Genomic DNA, 25195 nt, shown 5'->3' on the forward strand with positions numbered 1-25195 from the left:
GTAATCAAAGTATCCTTGACTTTTCTTATGGCATCTGACCAATAATTTCTTCAGACTTAATACCAAATGTATTCAAGTGCACAATGTTTCTCTTATATAAATCCATTTTTCCTTCAGACTCACTTCACACATCTAAAATCTTGCAACCATTCTTTCTACACAGCATTGAATCATTTGTCACCATAACCCTTCTCTGAATTCACTGCTTTCATATCTTGTTAATATGCTGACGGTTTCACATTTTCAGCCTTCATTTATTGCTGGTGAATGGAATGCATTGCCTGAAAGTGTGGTGAGTGGAAACTGAATGGTTCAAGGCACATCTTGATCTTTTGGCATGAGTGAGTATAGACTTATGACGTTGTTTGACTCCATGGAGGTCAGATAATAATAATTCTCCCTTCCAGCATTCCTTTTATAACCCTTTTCATATTATATTTAATATTGATTAATATTAATATTAAAGTTGTTTGTTTCCTACCAGAATTACCATATCTTTTTTAATTATATATGTTTAAAAAAAAAAAAAAAGGCAAGCCTAATTGTCTTAAGGTGGCAGCCCCACCACAGATACCTGTAATCATGCTAGTCACTTGACATAGGGAAACACATATTAATTTCATTTCTTTTAGGGTTATACGGTGATCAGCTCATTTTAAAAATTTTATGGAATTTACAACTGTGTTAAAAAAAACTTTTTTTATTATCCCGACGTTTTGATCTTCACATCAAGGTCATCATCTGGAGTGTACATAAATATACAGGACAAGCTGAGTTACATCATTAACTGGAAGCTAGAGAAACAATGATTTGATCACATGTTATTCTACTGGTGTGAACTTTGGTGGAAAAAAAAATAAAAATAAAATAAAAAAAAAAGAAATAAAAAGAAACTGCGAACATTTTAAACCATAACAAAACAATAACAAGTAACATAACTAAACACGAATTAACAGTGATAAAATCACTTAAAACAAATCCGAACATAGTAACAACCAGAGCGATAAAGGAAATGCCACTGTCATTTTAAACCGTACCACTTATATAGAAAAAATGAATCTGCTGGTCTCTGACAATAACACATACAAATTAGTTAACTACAACCCAACTAACAGAACAAAAAACAAAACAGAGAAACTACTTAAATCAATTACAACATGGCCCAAAGATACGGTCAAAAAGCTGTTCCCTCATTACGTGTGCTCCCCTAGAATTTACGGGCTACCAAAAATTCACAAAGAAAACACCCCGCTAAGACCTATCGTTGAAGGAATTGATAGCCCGACGTATCACTTAGCCAAAAAATTAGCAGCAACACTCAAGGAGTTGGTAGGTCATTCCTCTTCCTATATCAAAAACACACAACACTTCATAAACATCATCAAAGACATTACATTAGAAAAAGATGATTTATTAGTCAGTTTTGACATCTCTGCCCTCTTTACGAATGTCCCAATCAATGACACAATCCTTCTCCTACAGAACAAATTCCCTCCAGATATCACGGCGCTTTTTTCGCATGTATTACGGTCGGGTTATTTTGTATGGCAAAACGCCTTCTACTTACAAAAAGAAGGCACAGCCATGGGCTCGCCATTATCCCCCCCTATTGCTAACTTTTACATGGAACATTTTGAGCAACTTGCCCTAGATTCCTCCCCTCTAAAACCCAAAGTCTGGCTTAGATACGTTGACGATGTTTTCGCGATCTGGTCCAATGGCTGCCAGACATTAGACACATTCCTTAGCCACCTAAACAAACAACACAAATGCATACAGTTCACAATTGAAATTGAAAAACACAACACACTTCCGTTTCTAGATACACTTGTCACACGTCCTCCCTCTTGCAATCTTTTCTTCACTGTTTACCGAAAACCGACACATACGGGACAATATATACACATAAACTCCTACCACCACCAACACAAAAACTAGGTGTCATCAACACGCTAAAAAACAGAGCTCAGATGATTTGTTCCAGTGAACAGGCACTGAAAGACGAATTTAAAATGATCAGTAATAACTTACAAAAAAACGGATACAGCCAAAATACTATAAACAAAATTCTCTACAAAACCACAATAAAAAACAAAGAAAAACCAGACTACACTAAAACTATAACCATTCCCTACATTAAAGGAATATCAGACAAAATAAACAGAGTACTACAAAAGTACAACCTCAAAGCCACCTTTAAACCTCCTGCAAAATTAAAAAGCTTACTCAACTCATCCAAAGACCCACTCCCTCCACTAGCTCACCCTGGAGTATACCGGATTTATTGTACTTGCAACATACCGTATATAGGAGAAACAGGACTCACTATTCCTATTAGACAAAAGGAACATAAACGACACATTAAATATAATAATTATGGTGAAGCTGGCCTTTCTGATCATGCCCTGAATACCTTACACAGAATTGACTGGAAAACCACCAGCTGTTTACATCACACTAGAACATGGTATGAACGGAAATTCAAGGAAGCCTGTGAGATTATCAGCAGCCACCCCACTCTGAACAACAATGATGGTTTAAAAATCCCAAATATATGGAAGGTATATATTCGACCTTCCTCACCAAGAACAACTATAAAGAGGACTATAGAAAATCCAGTATTGTAAATCAAAAATAAGAATTGTAATACTAAAAATAGGACACCAATTGTTTCTGAAAGAAAACCATCTAAAAGAATGTTTATTTCTGTCATTGTAAAAATAGAATTTAGCTTGATGTAAAAATTTATTTTTTTAAAAATTTTATTTTATTTATTTATTTTTAATTTAATGTAATTTAATTTTTTTCCACCAGAGCTCATGCCAGTAGAATAACATGTGATCAAATCATTGTTTCTCTAGCTTCCAGTTAATGATGTAACTCAGCTTGTCCTGTATATTTATGTACGCTCCAGATGATGATCTTGATGTGAAGATCGAAATGTCGGGATAATAAAAAAAAGTTTTTTTAACATGGTTGTAAATTCCATAAAATTTTTAAAATGAACATATTACTTTCAAGTCTCAACGAAATCCAAACCGGACAGAAAACATGGGAAACAACCACAAACTGAAAAAGGTTAAGAAACTTTGGAAAAAGAAAAATGTGGTGAAATATGCTGCATGGAACATTAGAAGCATAGCACATAAAGAAGAAGAATTAGATAAAATTTTAAATAATGAAAATATAGAAATTGCAGTTCTTACAGAAACGAAAAAGGAACTTAAAGAAACAGCTAATTACAATATCATATATAGTGAGTGGACAAACAAATACATGCAAAAGCTGGTTTAATGATTTGGATCCATAACTCATTATATATACTGGAATGAAAGAATATTAGAAGTGCGATTAAAATTAAAGAAAATTTAACAGTTGTTGGAGTGTATGCCCTGAAGAAGGAAAAGAAGAAGAAAATTATTTACTTTTACAAAGAGTTACAAGGAATATATGAAAAATTAAATAAAACAGACCACATAATTATAGCCAGAGATCTTAATACCAGAATAGGAATGAAAAAAATTAACATAATACACTAACAATAATATACAAAAATTTGGAGAACCAACATTAAATGAAAATGGAAAGTGATTCATTGATTATACAATGTATAATAATTTAAAAATAATGAATACATTTTACATACAAAAAAATATACATAAATATATGTGATATGCAAGAGGACAAAAATCAATAATAGACTACTTTATAGCAAATGAAAAAGTAGCAAACTTCTTCCTAGACGTTAAAAGAGGGCTAGAAATTGACACAGATCACTATTTAGTACAGGCAAAACTAAGGTTTCCACCAAACTGGCTACAAAAAATACAAAAACAAACTAGAGAAACAAAATCTAATTACAAAGTAAGACTACTAAATGAGTATAAGAAATTTATACCAACCAAGGGTTAATAACTACTTAGAAAAAATACAAGAAAGCGAAGACATTGAGAAAGAATGGAATAATATAAAAGAAATTATTGCATCAGCAGCATATGAAAGTCTAGGAACATACAAAAATATCAAAAAAAAAAAAAAAATTATGGAACAATGAAATAAAAACAATAATTGAAAATAAAAAGCTGGCTTTTAAAAGATGGTTAAGTAGCAAAAAACAAGACGATGAAATTGAATATAAAAAAAAAAAAAAAGACGAGCAATAGCCAAAAGAGAAACCAGAAAGAGAGAGAGAGAGAGAAAGCTGGGAAAAATTTGTATCATATCTAGAAAATGACATATACAAAATAAGACCCAATGCATACAAAATACTAAAACACATGAATGTTGATATAAAAGAAACTGCAAATATAAATTGTGAAATAGATGTAAAAGAATTCTTGGATTACTTTGCAGATCTTTGGATGGATAATACTGGCATCAAAAATAATTACACCAGAAACTTACAAAATACCTTAAATGATATGATGATGATAAAAGAATTAAAGGACAACCTAAATAAAATAAAAAATGGCAAATCAGCAGGCAAAGATGGGATAAACTCCAAACTGTATAAATTTGCTGGAAAAAAATTTCATCAAAGATTACTAAAATTTTTAAATAAAATATATACAAATGAACAAATACAAATAGAATGGAATACAAGCATAGTAATACCTATATTTAAAAAAGGGGATGAAACAAAACTTGCTAACTACAGAGGTATTAGTTTTTTGAATACATGCTACAAAATATATAGCAGGATACTTAATGAAAGACTACAAATATACATCATCAATCATCAAGTCTTTCCGTGCCTACTGGCACATAAGGCTGCACATATATGTAGCGAAAAAATATTGGAATGTCAAAATGGATTTAGAAAAGGATGTTCTACAATGGATGCAGCTTAAAACTACTTATAGAAAAAAGAAGAAAATTTAATTTGGAAACTCTTTTGTTTATAGATTACGAAAAAGCATTTGACAAAGTAAAAAGATATATACTGTTTGATATATTACAAAGAATAAATATACCTAATATTTTATATATATATAAAGATAATGAAATAAAAATAAATGAAAAGTTGTCTGAAAAACAATATACACCAAGGAGTAAGACAGGGATGCCCTCTGTCTCCAACACTTTTGAATATTTACATTAATGAAATATTAATAGAGTGGAACAAACACCTTAAACAATCAAGGTATAGAAATTTCTCAGAATAACAAAATAAATACATTATTTGCAGATGATCAGATAATAATATCAGATAAGGAAGACAATTTACAAAGAGTAATATATAATTTAAAAAAAGTAGAGCAGTTTGGAATGAAAATTTCCATAGATAAAACTAAAACAATGGCATTTTGTGGACAAACTCCAGTTAGAAGCAAAATAGTTATTAATAATAAAATAACAGAACAGATAAATACTTTCAGTTATCTTGGATGTGAAATATCATATGAAGGATTAAAAGACATAAAATTAAAAACTTAAAAATTTTTACAGATTATAGGCCTGATGAATAGAACATTCAACCCAAATATAGTACAAAAAGAAACAAGCTTGAAAATATACAATACTTTAGCAGTGAAAAAATATTATTATTATATGGCATTATTATATGGCAGTGAAATTTGGGCAATAAACAAACAAAATATAGAATAAAAACAAGTGAAATGAGATTTATGAGAAGAACTGCAAGATACACGTTATTAGATCAAAAAAGGAACGAAGACATTTTAAAAGAACTAAAAAAATCAATAGAAGAAAAACTAAACAATTATAAACAAAAATGGATTGAACATGTAAACCGAATGGCCAACACCTGATATCCTAAACAAATACTAAAATATAAGCCAATTAGAAAGAGTAGGCAGGGTAGATCTCAAAAAAGGATATTGGATGGATAAATAGACCAGAACAGAACAGACCAAGTGAAATGAGATTTATGAGAACTGCAAGATACACATTATTAGATCAAAAAAGGAACAAAGACATTTTAAAAGAACTAAAAAAATCAATAGAAGAAAAACTAAACAATTATAAACAAAAATAGATTGAACATGTAAACCGAATGGCCCACACCCGATATCCTAAACAAATACTAAAATATAAGCCAATTGGAAAGAGTAGGCAGGGTAGATCTCAAAAAAGGATATTGGATGGATAATGAGACTGGAACAGACCAATATACCTGTAATTAGTGTTATATGTTTTTAATTTAGCACCTGGAAAATTTAAAGTATTTACCCATATTCACACCTTTTATAATAGAATCTTCATACCATATTACAATATCCTTTTTATAAATCAGCGTTATCTATCTGATTATCGTTATGCAAAGTTTTACATTACTCAGTACTTTGATTGTTTCTCCTTTTGCTGCCTACCTTTCTTATCCTTCATATGTTTCTCTAATTGCTTTTTGACTTTTTCCAATTCCATTATCATCCAATTAGATGGATGATATCTAATTGGATGTCGTCCATCTAATTGTTTGTTTGCAGGTCATTTATTTCTCTTGATATATTTCCAAACTTAATTTGTTTTTGGCATCCTTGTTAGTTTCTGAAATGGCATGAATCTGCTAATTAGGACAAGCCTCCTTTCCACAATTTCACTATTCAAGCTAGTCTATTGTTTTTATAGTACTACTATATAATATTACATTATTCCAACAAAATATCAGGAAATATAATAAATACACAAACATCAGCAGTAATATACTATAAAAACTATTTATTTTAAGCAAAAAGGCAGTAAGGCAAATAAAAATTGTCAGTTTCAGAAATATTGAATAAACTGACCATCAATATTCTTGCCCAAGTTTTCTTGTGAGTTTGTTTAGCTACTTTAGCATGTAGCTTGACTTTCTTGAATTTTTCTTTGTATCTTCTCAGAGTACCTGCTAACTTTTTTCTTTCAATATGATAACTTTTTTTTTCCAGGATTATCCTTTAACTTGTTGAATATGTTATAAGTTCTGATTTTTATTTTTTATTTTTAATCCTTGCAAGTAACTTTGTCACATGCTTCCCTGGTATTATTTATTTATTTTTATTTATTTTATGGGTTTCCAGATGTTTAATAGCTATTGCATCCGATTTGACTGGTGAGAAATTAAGTATACTAGTTATAAATTCATTAAAATTTTGATTAGTATTAGATAATTTGACTAGAATAGTGACTTATTCTAGTCAGATTTAACTAAATTTGACTTTAACATAAAATTAATTCTTTTCTTCATATGTTTTTAGGGCTACAGCAAAGTAAAACTACATCCATGTCTTATACAGAGTTGGAGCAAGGATATCAGGGTCTTAAGCAGTCTCGTCCATTTTTTTATATAGGTGAAGATGAGAATCACTTTTCATTTAGGCCAGACAAGGTAGCAATTTATAAAGTTTTTTTTTTTTAAAATTTCAAACTAAAAATACTATAGTTAGAAAAGAAGATAATGGAGTAATATATGCCATTTCTTCTTTTTCACATATAGCAATATATTACTCTATATAGCATATATGGAGTAATATATGCTATATGTGAAAAAGAAGAAAAAAAAAATTCAATAATATCAGACACATTAAAGTATCAAAAGTACCAATAACTTCTAATTCTAATTGCTGAAAGTATCTAAATTTGTGGTGCTATGAAAATTAAGTAGACCAAGTCTATCAGTAGAATATCTAGATGATTTTTAGTGAATTGAAGGCAATTTGTTTCATGAGAAAATAATTTTACTTGCTTTAAAGGTGCATATTTCATTAGCATTTATTTCAAGCAACGTTCTTCTACTACACATAGAAGACAATAGTCGAGGAGGAGGGGGAGGAAGAAAAGAAAAAGAAATGAAAGTGCTATTCTTTCAGATCAAACAGCCTTAATCAAATAAACCCAGAAAACTATTAAAATTCTGACTTATACCAGGGAAGCATGTGACAAAGTTACAAGGATAAAAAAAAAAAAAATCAGAACTTATAGTGTGTTCAAAGAGTTTATAGTGTGTTCGATTCTAGCTATCTGTCTTTTATCTGTCTGCCTTGTTCACTTACTGCTAGCTAATAGTTGACATTTTCTAAAGTTTGAGAAGATAGGCTTTGAAAGTTATATACCCACAGATTTGGTCATCTGGATTTCCCGGGGACCAGGATGTGGTCGAAAGGATTCAGAGACGAGTGACCATGATGGTGACAGATCTGTGGAATACTCCATACAAGGATAAATTGAAGGCTTGTGGGTTAAAAAAAGTTTAGTTGATAGGTATAAAAGAGGGGACATAATAGAAACGTTTAAGATATTAAAGAGATTTTATGAAATTGATGCAAGTGAAATTTTTCATATATGACAAACAGTCAGAGAACTAGGGGCCAATCATGAAAGTTGTGTAAGAGTCTGGTTAGTAGGAGTGTTTGGACAAGATTTTTTGCTTGGAGAGTGGTGAGTGAGTGGAATGGGTTGCTAGAATTGGTCATGAATTCCCTGTTGGGGAATGGGTTCAAGGAGAGGGACGATTGGATTTATGTGTATGATGGTTGATTTGAGTCTCCTTCAGTGAGTCTCCGGACTCCATGGAGAATCCATAAAACAATAATAATAATATTGCTTCACTTTCACTAGATTTACTTTTGTGGAAACAGGTGAAACCTATATATTGTGCTTCATTTGCTTTGTTATTATTTGCAACATTAAAAAAAATCAATATGAAAATGAATAAGAAATCACATAACATGTTTTCATAACTCTGGCATGAATTGTTTATGTGACACATTTTAGTGATTATTATAAATATCAAAAGTCATCCAACTCTGCATGAGTATAGACAGAGTAATTCTTTGCATGTCAGCATTGTAAATGTCAGTAAAGTAGTCAGTGCTAATTTATTAATCAAAGAACATGTTTATATTCTGTAAAACAGTCCTATAAACCACCTTCTCCAAATTGTATAAGTGCTTTCTGTAATCTACAGTTTAGTAGTAACTGAAAAATGATAACTATAATAGTGGTATAAATCTTTGGTATAAAGTGAAATATTAATATGTAAATAAATAAGTAAATAATGATAACTCAGGTGATTTTAAACAAAAAAAAATAAATTAATAAAAATTTTATCAACATGGATCCCATTCCAGATGAGTAAACATGCTCATGATCCAGTCACGTAGTCTAGTTCTCGAATGATTTTGATTTGTTAGGGTGAAAGTTTTTAACTGTATTTTTATTGAAAAGTTGCCAGCTCAGTTTTCAAATGAGGACTATGCTAACATCTACTTTTTAATGTACAACAAATCTCCTTTACCCTCACAACCAGATTATACATATACCATATTCTTACCTTACATTAAATGTAAAACAGATAAACTGAGCTCACTTTTAACACAACCCAAAAGTAGAACATTCTATAAACCTTTGGACAAAGCCCTTCTGAGACCAATCACGATCTGTCAGGATCTTCTCTTTCTTTCCAAGTGCCCACATTATCCTCTGTCAATGTGGGATCCAGTATTTTGGACAGGATCACCTTGGTAGGAAGAAAATAACATAAGAAGTATTTTGGTATGGGTGGCCAAGTGGTCTCTCATAACATTTCTTAGAAGACCATTTCATCAGGTGAAAGAAGAAAGCTAGGCTACTATACAGATCCCATTTTGAATCACAAAGCCTGTTCTTAGACATGGCTTATGTTGTACAAAACCCACTGAGCTGCATTAAAACTGACAGTATAACCCACACAAATTTTGGTGCCCCATCCTATCCTCCAATCAGCAGTAAGCACAGATCACCACCACAGAGAGAGCCACTATTATCTCTGCACATTCTATAGATATTGAAAATAATTAATTAGGGCTATTTTTTTAGCAGAATCCATGACTTTTATAAGCTTTATCTGCTACTTTTCCTAACACCCATCTGACAACCCTAGTTTACAGTTTGCATCTAGCAAGTGGTTATCATGTGGCACAATTAATTGATATTTTGAAGCACTGTAGCCCATTAAAATATGTGAAAAAAAGAAAGTGTCATCAATATTCAAGTGAATATTTAAAACAAGGAGTTATTCCATCTATAAATAATGAGCAGTTACCAAAGTGCTTAATATGTGAAAAAACTTTCTCAAACGAAGGAATGAAGCCTTCAAGAATGATTGAGCACTTAAGACAAAGCATCCAAATAAAGTTAAAAAAAAGGATATGGAGTACTTTTGCAGATTAAAGATTAAATTTAAAAATCGTCCTGGCCTTAATTGCAAGACGAGATTTTCTGCAGTTCCAAAGTCTACAAATAACAAATGATGATTTATAGATACAGATTTGGATTGTTATTGTTCCCATCTTCTGACAATGAAAGAAGACTTGATGATCAGATTCAAATACTTTGATGAGCTTAAAATACCCAATTCGGTCATAAATTCATTGCTTTCTGCTGTCACTTCTGTTCATCCAAATTTGTGTGAAGATGGGAACAATTACATTTACTGACTTAAAAAATGATTTTGAAGCTCAAGTACAATTTCAACAGCATGGGTATGAAAGATTCTGGCCAAACATGCAATGCAAGTATCCTCAGCTTTGGCAAGAAATAAAATTACTGCTCATTGCTTTTTCTTCTTCATACTTGGTTGAGAAAGGAGTCAGTGTCGTGTTGCAATTATTAGCTAAGCAGCAAAATAGATTGCAAATAAGGAAAGAGGAGATTTAAGACTTCGTTTGTCGAACATTGAACCTGATATTGAAAAATTAGCAGGATCTCATCAGGCTCAGGATAGCCAATATTCATTGGCTTATTAAATACAGTAAGTTTACATCTTTTTTGAGTAAAAATTAATTTGTATCAAAGTCATTAATTTTTAATTAACTATCAGTTCAAATATGTTCAAATATAACTGGTAATTAATTTACGGAATTGACAACGCATATAAAGTAAATAAATTAAAGATAACTTTAATGAATCACTTCTATATTTACTTTATATGCGTTGTCAATTCCGTAAATTAATTACCAGTTATGTCTAACCAACGTATAAGTCTTACTACTAGAATCATGTTCAAATATAGTTTAGGTTTGCCTAATAATATATTATAATTATCTTATTGAATCATTAACCTAGTGTAAAATTGAGTAGGGGTGCCAGGCCATACAAATTTGTTGAAAGGTGTGCCATGCAAAAAAAAAAAAGTTAAGAACCACGGCCTTATAGAATGTGAAAGCAAATTGTATCGTCTACTCGTATACTTCTGTTATTTGTAAACACAATTATATTGTTTGGTAACAGATGCATATCTGCTAGATATATGTTTATCTTTCTAGGTATGTTGCTTATGCCAAGTAAGGTTGCTTCCTATTTTCTTCTCAGAAAATTTCATCCATACCTTTTTTTACACTTTGTTCTTCATGAACAGTATATTCTAAAGTGTCACACTATTTCTCATTCCATGAGTGACATCTACATTTGTGGACGTATATGTTTTTTTTTTCCTTTCAGTAATGAAAGTATATAGGGAAGACTTGCAGTGTCAGTCATTGCCATTTTATGAATTTTATTGATTAGAATGTAACCCCTGAGATGTAATGTGGGCAATAATTTCATGCATTCCTACCTGTGATAAAGCATCCTGATATTTATTCCCTCACGGTACCAATTGAATACCGTGAGGGAATAAATATCAGGTCATTCCAAAAGTAATGTCGTTTTTAGCATTAAGTTTTGAAAGGATCTAAAAGGTAAATCACTTGCTACTTTAATCAAATATATATAGGTATGACTGTGTTTTGAGAGCTCTGAAAGCTAAGTTGTTTATTTTAAAAATAAAGCATTATCAGTTAAAAAAATTGCATTAGAATTAGACTGTATTATGTAGTTAATTAGTTTAAGTTAAAAGTTTTGTTTTAAATATCGTTAATTTAGTCTTTTGCACGATAAGTTACGTAGTGTAGCATACGGCCCGAAGTGAAGCAGAACGATGTTGTCCAAGGCGTCATTGTTTAAGAAATTTAATCAAAAGGACTTCATATAATGTCTGCAAAATGTATGCATTACTGAAGGTAGCTGGAATTGGTTTGAAAGCAATAGTAGTTGAAAAGTGTGGCGAAAATCCTATGAGAGCAAGATCAAAAGTGTGAGTCTCAGGTCATGAGATTGAGGTAGTGGATGGAATTCAGAATATGATTGAAAATGTGTGTGATGTAATGCCAGTTGCATTGAGAGTGATATTAAATGTGACATGATTGAGAGAATAAAAGTGTTGAACAAAAGGATAGTATGACTAATGTAAAGAATGAAGGGAGATGCTTGGTTGCATGGAGTGATACACAGGGCAAAGCAGGAGTTGGACCAAATGCAGAAATGTCCGGTAAGTGGATCAGCTGATAACAGAAATAAATAAATGTGAGATAACAGAAATGAGGGCTTAACCAAGAGAGAAAGAAAAATCAAGGAGCAAGTGTTGTACATTGATTTGATCACGAAGCTGTGATTGACAAGAGTGACAAAATCGTGCTTTCCCGGTAAGAAAATTAATGATGTTAGTGAGGCTATTAGGGCATAAAAGAGTACGGTGAAAGAAATGATCATAATGGCTGGAATGAGAGAGAGAGAGAGAGAGTTAAGATAGTGAGTCTATTGCTGCGGTATGATAGAGTAGAGCTGCGAAGGAGGGCCATAATAGTGAATGACTCGATGCATGGGTTATGCAGGATCAGTGGTGCAGGATCAGTGGTGTAGAGTTTGTGGATATGAGTTTGATGGGTGGAAGGACTTACACGAGAAGGATGGTTTGCATCTGAATTGATTTGGTGTTTGGAGACTGGAAAAAATGTTGTTGAATGAAGTGAAAGTGGATGCAGAATCAGGGGAAACTAAAGCTTTTTTTTTTGGTGGGGGGGAAACTGTTGAGTGGTATGCAGACATTAGTAAGACAGTTAAATGTAAGAATGTGTATAATATGCTTCAGTAAGTGCTTTATGTACACTAATGCTAGGAGCATTTGGAACAAGCAGGTGGAATTTTTGGCATTGGTTGGCTAATCCTAGCCCAAAGGTTATTGGCATTAGTGAGACATAGGGGGTGTTACATTTAATATTTGTTTGAAGTGTGTATATATATATATATATATATATATATTGTTTATTTTGTATTTTGGTCTTGAGTCAGTGATTATTTGGATTGTGAAAGAAAGAGTTAAGATTATTGCACCAATCGGAGTGAACCCTTGTGCATATAATAAGATATAGGTGCACTTGGAATTAAAAAAATAATTGTTAGAAACAGAGATCATTCTCTATGGTAGGAATTATATTAAGATATAATATCTATGAATACTCTATCTATATAAAAATCCACCAATTATTAACACTGTCCTCCATACAGTATCCCATTTTCATCTATCCATTCCTGTATTTTGCTTGACTAATATCTCTAAAACCTTGACGATGATTCCTGATATGCTGATCGTAATTTGCAACAGCAGTCATGGGAACCTCCTTTATGGAAGTATTTTCCTCTCTTTCCACCCCCTTGGGACTAACCCAGAGCTGAAACTTAAATTAAACAATATTTTAAAAGGAACTGACAATTCCTTTGCCGCTTCATGTAAGACTCGAGCTGGTATACCATCCAATCCTACAGATGTATTTACATTACGGTTCTGTAATATACTATTCACCTCCATTTCATTCACTTCAATTCCTGTATCAGCCATTCGTGCTCTCATTCCTGCAATATCACAGCCTGGATGATATACTTTTGCAAAGTGTTCGCTTAGTAATTCTACTATTTCAGCTGATTCAGTTACCTTCCTGCAATCGGCATTCCTTAGAATCATTTTACCATATACAGTTTTTCTTTTATTTGCAGCATATCGAAAGAACTGTTTGGGATTCACTTTAGCTTGCATTGCTAATTTCCTTTCATAATCTGCTTTTGCTTTTCTTACCACACTAGTTACCCTTCTGGCCTGTGCTTTGTACTGTTTGTGTTCCTGCAGGTCACCTTTCTTCTTAAATTTCATCCACAATTGTTTCTTTTTTGCTGCTCAAGCTTAATAGTGTTATTCATCCATTTAACTCCCATTTGATTTACTCTCTGGACTCTAGATATGCAGTCAGCCATTACCTCCCTCAAACACTCCTTAACCACTTTCCATGCACTATCAACATCCAGCCCTTGCAGTTTAACATGCCATGGCACTGATCCAAGCAATCTCCTAAGCTTGTCATACTTACCAGCCTGGTAATTCCATATGTACCCTGTCTTAATTGAAAATTCCACACATTTAGCCAATTCCTAGGTCAAGACCTTATGATCGCTCTCACCAATTGGTGGCAATATGGTCATATTCATAATGGTCGATTTCTCAGATGCAATTACTATATCAAGCACTCTTGAACCCTTAGTATATTCCATTACATGCTGTCTCAGGTAGTTATCCCTTAGTAACTGCATAAAATTGATTTCTTTCCTCCCATTTGTCCTCTCCTCCCTCCAATCAGTGTTACCATAGTTGAAATCTCCCATAATAATTACCTGTCCTCCACTCATTGAGTCTATTTGCCTATGCACTGTCTCCATCATCTATTCCAATTCCTGGTCTATAGCAGCACCCAACTGTAAATTTTGTTCTGCTGACCTCAATTTCACACCAGATAGCCTCAAATGTGCTATTTTTACTATCCTGAAGTTGAACTTCTATTCTCTTTGGCTGCAGTTCATCAGCTATCATTAATAACACTCCTACCCCCATGCTTTTCTCTCTGAACACACTATACCCCCTCATATTCTCACATTCTATCTCACTAACTATATCATCTTCTGTTAGCCATGTCTCACTAATGCCAATTACCTGTGGCCAGAAAGAACTAACCAAGGCCAAAAATTCCTCCTCCTTATTCCGAATACTCCTGGCATTTGCATACATAAAGTGCAGAAGTCCCCTAGCCCCACCCCTATTTTGATGCCATACACTAACTATCCCATTTTGGTTTGTTATCCTTCATCCTAACTTAGGCATGTTATAGATATTCTTACACTCAATTGCCTCACTGATGTCTGCATGTCCACTTAACAGCATCCCCATCCTCTCTAAAAGCTCTAGTTTCCCTGATTCTGCATATCCACTTTCTCTTTTTTTTTTTCAGCAACAATTTTTCCAGTCTCTGAACATGAACACCAAATCCATTCAGATGCAAACCATCCTTCTTGTATAAGTCCTTTCACCTGTCAAACTCACTCCACCCATCCACAAACTCCACACCACTCCTCCTGCATGACCTATGCATAGAGTTATTCGCAATTATGGCTCTCCTTTTCAAGTCTACTCTGTCATATCGTGGCTAGAGACTAACTATACCTTATGACTTTCACCTTATGCTTCTGTGCTCTAATAGCCTCACATTATTAATTTTCGCACCCAGAAATCATGATTTTTTTATATTCTCATCTATTACACCTTTTACTACTGAATCAGCATATAACACTCGCTCCTTAATTTTTCTGGTAAGTATGACAAGCTTAAAAGATTGCTTGGTTCGGTGCTGTGGCATGTAAAATTGCAAGGGCTGGCTGTTGATAGTGCTTGGGAAGTGGTAAAGGAGTGTTGTGTTTGAAGGAGGTAATGGTGACTGCATACCTAAAGTCAGGAGAGTAAATTGAGGAATAACACCATTAAGCTTGAGCTGCAAAAAAAAAAAGAAAATAAAAAGAAAAGAAACAATTGTGGAGGGAATTTAAAGAGAAAGGTGACCAGCAGGCACATGAACAGTACAAGGCACAGGCCAGAAGGGTAACTAGTGTAGTAAGAAAGGCAAAAGCAGAGTATGAAAGGAAGTTGGCAATGCAGGCTAAAGATAATCCCAAACAGTTCTTTCGATATGCTACAAATAAAAGAAAAAATGTACATGGCAGAATGATTTTAAAATGCTGATGTTAGGGAGGTAACCGAATCAGCCGAAATAGTAGAGTTACTAAGTAAACAAGTGGCAAGAATACATTATCTAGGTGGTGATATTGCAGGAATGAGAGAGTCAAAGGCTTATGTGGAAACTGAAGTAAATGAAATGTAGATTCATAGCATATTACAGAACCTTAATGTGAATACAGCTGTGGGATTGGATGGTATACCGCTCAAGTTTTACATGAAGCAGCGAGAGAATTGTCAGTTCACTTGACCATATTGTTTAATCTAAGTCTCAGCTCTGGGTTAGTATTGAGGGGAGTGGAAAGAGGGGAAACTAGCTCCATTGCATAAAGGAGACTAGATTCCAAGCAAATTACCAACTGACCAGCATATCAGGAGTGGTTGTCAAGGTATTGAAGTTGGTCAAGAGCAAAATACAGGGATGGATAGATGGAAGTGGGATGGCTTTAAATTTTTCAGGAAATGACAAAATTATACTAAAATATTATAGTATACTAAAATATTAATTTATAAACTTTAATCAATACCTTCCTATATTTCGGCAATGTTACATTGCCATCTTCTGGATCACAAAACTATGATCATACAGGCACTAACAACGAGCAAATAAGGCTGAAGAAGGCAACTGAAGTTTGGTCCTAGAGTCCTAAAAGTGTCCCCTAGTGGGCTAAATTGGGTTGTCTTGGCCGTTGGGCTGATGTTCTTAGGATGCAAGCTTCCCAAATTTGGGGTAGTCTCATACCCAAATTTGTTGAGGTTTGGGAAGTTTTTTAGAGCTAATTCTGATTCCAGGAATAACCTTTCATACTTATATTTGTTGCAGTGTAGTAAAATGGCTTTCTCCCTGCGTATTCTGTGGTAGGTATCTAGTGCATGGTCAGCAAGTCCTGAGTGGCTGTATTGGAGAAACCAGATGTCTTTGTGTTCGGATATCCTGACATTAGCTGTCCTACCTGTTTGGCCATAGTAGGATAGTTTACAACTGCAAGGGACCTAGTATACTCCAGGTAGATCTAGGGGAAGTGAATGATCTTTGGTGGAGTGGATAAGGGATGCCAATTTCTTATATGGTTTGTTACAGGTAGTCAGGTCACATTTTTTTAGAATTTATTATTATTCGTGACACCTCCAAGGAGTCCGAAGACTCATCGTGGGATGACACCTACTGTACAACTCTCCATCTCTGCTACTACACAGAACCTCTCTTACCAACCACTACCAATGCCATCTATTGGCCACCACAGCTAGTATTTTTTGTCTGTAAATTGCATGTGTTATGTGAAGGGCCGATTTGTCTGTATGCGGGATGAAAGACCCGAGTCTCCAGGATAAAAAACCCTGCTACTTCTGTATGAGATTGGCTAACTCACCTTCAATTGAAAAAGTCCATATAAAGATTCCTCCTGTCACGATGAGAATTGAACTTAGGCCTTTTCTAATCGAAGGGCAAATGGTGCCGTCGTTCTTCCAATTGTGCTACGAAAGCACTTAATTTTTGTTAACTTTTCAGATTGCCCCAGATATAAGGAATGGTGAGAGATTTAGTGTAATTTCTGTTATGAAGGAGGAGAGGAGTTGTGGTTAACTGGTTTTAATATTATCTGGATTTTTTTGTGGTTGTAGCCATTGGCTAAGCAGGTGTTAAGGGTATGGTTAAATTTAGTAGTTAGGGCATTGTTATCTGAACAGATTAATTTAGTCCTGTTATATAGGGTTTTTATAATCCCATATTGTTGTGAGGAGGGAAGGAGGGTGATAACTGGTGAATGTATCTACATGTATGGGTTGGTTTTCTGTAAGCAGAGAAACCCAGGGATCCATCAGGCTGGCATGTAATCAGAGTGTCTAGGAAAGGGAGACTGTTGTTGTTTTTCCTTTTCCAAGGTGAACTGGATTTTGGGGTGTTGATTATTTAAGTGTGTTAAGAAGTTGTGGAGTGTATCCAAGCTATGTGGGCAAATAGTGAACACATCATCCATAGCGTAGAAAATAGTAGGTTTTTGTGGGGCTGAGTTTAAGGCTTTTTTTTCAAAGGTCTTCATGAAGAAGTTGGCCAAGGGTGGAGAGAGTGGAGAACTCATGACTGTCTCCTCTATCTGTTTGTGGAATTTTCCTTGCCAAATGAAATAGCCTGAGTTCATGGTGAACTGAAACAGCAGAGAAAGAATTTAATAAAATACGATGTCGGCACATTAAAAAATTTGAAAGTCTAAAAACTCAGCCTCACAAAAACCTACTGTGTGTCTACACTATGTGGATGATGACATCCCAGAATCCAGTTCACCTGGGAAAAGGAAAACAACAGTCTCTCTTTCCTAGACACTCTGATTACCCATTCAACAGATACATTCACCAGCAATCGCCCCCCCTTCCCCTTGCTCACAATGATATGGGATTATAAAAACCCTATATAACAAGGCTAAATTAATTTGTTCAGATAACAGTGCCCTAACTATTGAACTTAATCATACCTTTAACACCCACTTAGCCAATGGCTACAAGCACCAAAAAATCCAGAAAATATTAAAACCAGTTAATTGCCATCCCCCCCCCTTCTTCATAACAGAGATTACACTAAATCTGTCACCATTCCATATATCTGGGGCACGTCTGAAAAACTAACAAAAATCCTAAAAAAATATGACTTGGCTACCTATTACCATATAAGAAATTGGCATCCCTTATCCGCCCCACCAAAGACCAGCCACTTCCCAACCTACCTGGAGTATACCAGATCCTTTGCAGTTGTAAACTATCCTACTATGGCCAAACAGGTAGGACAGCTAATGTCAGGATATTTGAACACAAAGACTACATCTGGTTTCTCCAATACAGCCACTCAGGACTTGCTGACCATGCACTAGATACCTACCACAGAATACGCAGGGACAAAGCCATTTTACTACACTGCAGCAAATATAAGTATGAAAGGTTATTCCTGGAATCAGCCTTAGCTCTAAAAAACTTCCCAAACATCAACAAATTTGGGTATGAGACTACCCTAAATTTGGTAAGCTTGCATCCTAAGAACATCAGCCCAACGGCCAAGACAACCCAATTTAGCCCACTAGGGGACACTTTTAGGACTCTAGGACCAAACTTCAGTTGATTTCTTCAGCCTCATTTGCTTGCTGTTAGTGTCTGTATGCACATTATTCACATATCATAGTTTTGTGATCCCAGAAGATGGCAATGTAACATTGCCAAAATATAGGAAGGTATTGATCAAAGTTTTTTAATTAATATTTTAGTATATGTTGTAATTTCTTGAAAAATTTAAAGCCATGTGTAACGAACATATAAGTTTATCTTCAAGAAATGGAAATGGGATGCTGTATGGGGGGAGCATGGTTTTGTGAAGGGTATGTCATGATTCAGTAACCTGCTTACATTTTATAATCCAGTGACAGCTGAGTTCTATAAAGGAAATGGGTTTACAGTGATACTGTTGGTTTTTGCAAATACCTTTGACAGGATATCGCATGGAATTCTAATCAGTAAATTGCAGCACGTGAGGTGTAGGATGGGTGAGATGGACAGGAGGATGGTTGATGGAGAGATGTCAGAGAGTAGTTTATTCAGGAATAAATCTCTGCTCATCAGAGTATTCATCATCATCATCAAATTCCTGACACGTACCTTCAAGGAATGTACAGGATATTATGACAGTACTGCATGAAGAACTTACATCATTACTAACTTCCTATCAACAATTTTCCTCCAAATCATTCTGTTACTTGTCAAGACTCCAACATTATCAGATCTTATATTTCTATCGTCTAAGGCACTTTGTACCTTATCAATCCGCCTATATCGTGGTCTTCCTCTGGGTCGTTTTCCTGCCAACATGGCAGAGAACACTTGTTTTGCTAATCTTTCCTCACCCATTCTGTTCAAGTGACCATACCACCTGAGATTAGCTCTGCTAACTCATTCCTGAATGATGACAATGTCAAGTTCTTTCCTAATATCCTCGTTTTTAATATGATATTGCCATTGATGCCATCTGTTCACGCCTCTAATCTTTCTCAGGACTCTCATATCTGCGGTCTCTAGTCTTTGGTCAAGTGTTTTACTTCTGACCCAGCTTTCAGATCCATAAGTTAAAACTGGTTTGAACACTGTCTTGTATACAGCTAATTAGTGTTCCGACTAATTTCTCTCTTATTCCATATGAATTTATTCAATTGACTTTCTACCATACTAGCTTTGTTGATTATGTTATCTCTTTCCATATTTAATTTACCATCTTCACTAAAAATCGTGCCTAAGTAGCTGAAATGTTTTACATGTTCCACAGGTTCTCCATTGAAAATGCAGTTGACATTTTCAACGATTCTGCCTTTTTTCATTGTTTTTGTCTTTTTATTGCTGACTTTCATACCATATCTATTACAACAGTTATTCAATTTAGTCAAGGAATCTTGCAAACTTGTAGCGGATTTATTTAGAAGTATAACATCATCCGCATAAAGCAAAGAGCTGACATTAACATCTCCAATGTTGATATCAGGTTTAATACCACTTTCCTTCTTAATGTGATCCATATAGATAATGAATAACAGAGGGGATAATGTACATCCTTGTCTCACACCAGATTTAAGATTAAACCATCTTCCTGTACTTCCTTCAATTCTAACTGCTGACTTACAACTCAAATAAAGACTAAGTATTGTTTGATATAATGCCCCATTGACACCATATAACTGCAGCGTATTGAATAGCTTCTCTCTTGGCACCTTGTCATATGCCTTTTCCAAATCGACAAAACTTAAATACAGATCTTTGTTATATTCCCAGGCTTTCTCGACTATTTGTCATAAAGTGAAGATCTGATCCTGAAACCCTCTATTTGGCCTGAATCCAGCTTGTTCTTCACCAAGCTTTTCTTCCACAATTCTTCTCATTTGTTTTTCAAGTATACTGGCATAAATCTTGCCTGGAACACTCAGTAGGGAAATATTGTTGTAATGCTCACATTCAGTTTTATTTCCCTTTATATATATGAGTACAATTAGAGCTCTACTCCAATCATCGGGAATTCTTCCCGCTGTCCAAGTTTTCTGAACTATGCAGTGCAGCCACTGTATGACTTTTATACCACCATACTTCAGCATTTCTGGTCGAATATCATCTACTCCTGCTGCCTTTCCACATTTCAAGCCTTTGATGGCTTTTTCTACTTCAAGTATGGATATGCATTCCTGACTGAATGCTTGTTGAGCGTTTTTTTACCACTGTGCTATCACTGCTAGTTTCATTTAGCAATTTTTTGAAATGATTACTCCATACTTCAAGTATATCTTTTTCTCCCGTTTTCATGTCACCTTTATCATCTCTAACTCCTTTTATAGCACTCTTTCCTCCATTTCTAAACTTCTTCAAGAACCTCCAGAATATCTTACCACCTTCTTGATATTTATTTTCTATGTTCTTGCCAAAGTCCTCCATTGACTTTTGTTTAGCTAGTTTTACACACTATTTCGCTTTCTTACATTTGTCTCTGTATTCTCTAAGAGCACAAGCTGACTTATTTGCCAGGAACTTTTGCTATGCTTTCTTCTTTTCCTTCACTGCCTCTTTAACTTCCTGTGTCCACCAGGGAGTTCTGATTTTTTTTATCCTTACAGACAACCTCACCACATGCCTCTCTGGCTGAATCAATCAGGGTTTTCTTCAAGATTTGCCACTGAATTGCCAAGGTTTGTTTCTTGTTCTCAAACTCTTTAATTTTTTGTCAATAATCTTTGTGTATTTTAGTCTACAGTTCACATCTGAAAGCTGCTCAACTTTTATTTGCTTTAAAACTTTCTTGCATGTTATTCTTTTCAATATGAAATTCAATTTTATCCTGCTCAAGACTAAATAGTGATCTCTCCCAATCTCAAATCCTCTGTACACTCTTGTGTCCTGCACCAGGGAGAAAACATCACTATCAATAATAACATAGTCAATGAAACTTTTCTTATTCCTTGCCTCTTCTCTTCATGTGAATTTGTGCACATTTGTATGTTGGAACATGGTGTTAGTAATAACCAGTCCATGTCCTGAGCAGAAATCCAACAGCTATTTGCCATTGTTATTAGCTTTGCTCTTTTCTCCAAATTTTGGGAAAATTTGGAGAAAAGAGCAAATTTTTTACTCTGCTATTTAGATCCCCAACAAGGACCAACTTTTCCTTTTTCATTGTGTCAGTAGCTTTCTCTAGAGCCTCAAAAAATTCCTCCATTTCTACCTTAGTAGAGCCTTCTGTGGGACCATAGGCACAAATAAGTCTCATCGTCCAGTTCACCATTCTGATATTTGCCCACATCACTCTACTTGAGACTGCCTGCCATTCAAGATGATTAGCCTCGTATTTAGTGTTGAATACTGTGGCTACCCCTTCTTTTCCTTGATTGTCATTGCCTGAATATAACATTTTGTATTTATTGCTCAGAAAGATCTCACCAGTTTTTACCTTTTTTGTTTCAGTCATCCCTATTATATCGATCTTTTACTTATCCATTTCCTCAGCTGGCTCCATTTCTTTTCCATTCAGGCTTCTTATGTTGATAGTACCAATCTTTAACTCTGGTGATGTTGAGTTGGGGTGTGCTTTCAGATTTGTTCCAGTAGCTGACTTTTCGCTGTTCGCCCTGGTTCCCTGGCGAAAACAACGGTGGCCTTAAGTTAAAAGGAGATGCTAAATCCCGCTTTATTCCATAGTCGGGTATGAAACTCGGATCGAAATTCATCGAATCCATAGAGTTTCATGCCGAAAAAACTATTGGCGAGCTCATAGTTTTTTTTGACATGAAACTATGGATTCGATGGATTTCGATCCGAGTTTCGTACCTGGCTATGGAATAAAATGGGATTTACCATCTCCCTTTAACTTGTGTTGCCGGTAAAATAGCCTTTTGGCTTATTATAATGGGGGCCTTGTTTAACCGGGCGATGACCCAGCCGGCATGAAATTTTGTCATGTTGTACCATCATTTTGTATATTGGTTTAAGCCAATAAGAATATAATTTGGTTGGCTAAATCCCAATTTGCCAGCCTATCCTCGTTTGTTCAGTATCCAGGTAGATACCCAACGTGGTACACCACGAGAAGGTGAGGATTGGACATTAGGTCAGAAGCCCTGGTTGGTTCTCCGCATGCCTTTAAAGGCTATTTGGAGGTCTCCTCTCTTATACAGCTTTGACCCTTAAACATCGCCATCAAAGTGTTCTTCAGTAACCAAGTGCTCTGAAGAGCCACTTTTGCTATGTGCTCCCCCTAAACTTTAACTCCCTATCCATTCACATTACCAATTTTCTGGGTTTGTCAATTTCCTGGTGTACAGCTCATAATCTTTTTACTCAAATATGCATAACTTTACACTTTGCCACATTATACTGACATCAGCATTCTCGTTTTCCCTGTCTGCCAGTCTATCCAAATACATGCAAAATTTTGACATTATATGTATTAATTATTGCTCTACCCAGCTTTGTTTAAGGGCTTCCCTTGATGAGTGTAAGGACTCCTTGGAGTTTCCCTTAATAATAATATATTCTCCATTTGAATGAATACTGGTCTTCCAATGTTGTGAAAGCTTCATAATGATATTTTTATAGAATTCAGGAGGTCTGAAGGCAAAGAAGTCACATAGGCTCAATTTCAATGTCTTTAATGTATCATATTTTTTTTCATTAGTGAAATGTTGCAAATTTCAAAATAAGTGGTAATCTGAAGGATCAAAAGGGTGATTCTTGTACTATGATTGCTTGCATTATCATGGCAAAAGAGAACACCCTTTTGATCGACCAAAGAACACCTCTTTTCTTTCAGTTTTTCATTCATTCTTTCGAGTTGTTCACACTATACTTCAACTATGATTGTTTGGTTTTGTGGCAAGAGTTGAAAGTATATAATACCAGCCATATCCTTTCAAATGCTTGACAAAACCTTTTGTGGGTGAAAGTCTTGTTTTGATTGAAGTTTAGCCTGTTCTCTTGAATGAACTCACTGTTTTTGGCGCTTGACATTCTTGTAAAGTGTTTACTCTTCATCACTGGTGACCACATTACTCAGAAACAGAGATTTGAACCTCATGAGAATGAAGAGCTGTGCAGATGTTGACATTTTCTTCAATTGTTTGTCAGTTTGTGAGGAATCCATTTCCCGAGCTTAGACACAATTCCAAGTTCTTGCAAATGGCAATGAATTAAGATCTGTTGCTAAATCTTCAACAGTTGCATTGGCATTTCTGGCAGTAGTGGCCTCCATCATATCATTATGGAGAGAGAGAGAGAGAGAGACAGGAAACTCAAATTGAGGGGAATCTTTCAAGTCTCCTTGTCAAAATTTTTGGAACCATTGCTGGCACATTTTGTACATTCAAAATGTTATTGCCATACACTTCTTGCACATTTTTTACAGTATTAGCAGCATTATTGCCTTTTTTTGAACTCATAAAGCATGATGTGTAATGTGCTTTTCAGTGACTTCCATTGTAATAATATCTAGTTTAAACAATAACTTATATGTGATGTTCTTGCTGGTTGAATTCCTTAGAATGAAGCCACCTCAGCCCAACTTAGCAGTACTCATAAAGCTTTAAAAATTCATGTTTAGACAAGTTGAGACACTTTTGAACAGGTACAGTATAAAAAACTACATTACTTTTGGGATGACCTGATTTATTTTATTTAGTGTATGATGTACAGGTCTCAGAATAAAACATACAAATTACATAAAACAGCATAAAAACAATTGTAAAAAATCACATTGAAAGGGGTACACTAGGTTGAAATGATTAAACATCAAATTAAGAATCAGGAGTCAGAGCTTAATCCTTAAATCCCAGATCCACTCCAGGGATTCTGTGGTCAGTTTAAAAAAGTCCTCTTTAGAACCTGAGAATGAGTAGATAGGGCACTCAAGCACAATGTGATTGATAGTCTGGATCCCTTTTCCTCATTCACAGTTCGGAGCATCGGACCAGTTCAATTTATGCAAGAGATGCTTACATCTTTCATGTTCTGTTCTGATCCGATTTAAAGTGGTCCATACATGTCTAGGGAGATCAAAGCCCTCCAGACGAGATGTCAGATTTGAGATGGGTATTTGAAGATTGGAGGTATGTTGAAACCAATACTCTCCCCATGACTCGCATAGGTTGAAGTTCTGGTCGTTTATTTGTATTGCACTCATCCAGGCAGGATGCCTGGATTTCAGTCTTTGTGAAGTATGAAAGGAAATGTCTTGATGGATAGGCAAGGAACTGTTTCCAATTATTTTTGTCCATAGTTTGCTTAAGGCTTGGGTCCTGTGGAGCGAGGGAGGATCTATATTACTGAGAGTTGGGAGCTAGT

The 25195-nt window shown here is 34.8% G+C and overlaps 1 protein-coding gene across 1 annotated transcript in view; it reads left to right on the forward strand.

The window, feature by feature from the left end:
- Positions 1–25195, forward strand: part of l(1)G0196 (inositol hexakisphosphate and diphosphoinositol-pentakisphosphate kinase) — a 313327-nt gene that overhangs the window by 44087 nt on the left and 244045 nt on the right. The window contains exon 2 of the mRNA XM_090413234.1: positions 7200–7330. Coding sequence (XP_090269360.1) covers positions 7200–7330 — 131 coding nt within the window. The remainder of the gene's footprint in view (positions 1–7199; positions 7331–25195) is intronic.

This window comes from Typopeltis vanoorti, chromosome 23 (genome assembly GCF_054136105.1).
Source record: "Typopeltis vanoorti isolate ZY-2024b chromosome 23, IOZ_Tvanoo_1.0, whole genome shotgun sequence".
NCBI lineage: Eukaryota > Metazoa > Arthropoda > Arachnida > Uropygi > Thelyphonidae > Typopeltis > Typopeltis vanoorti.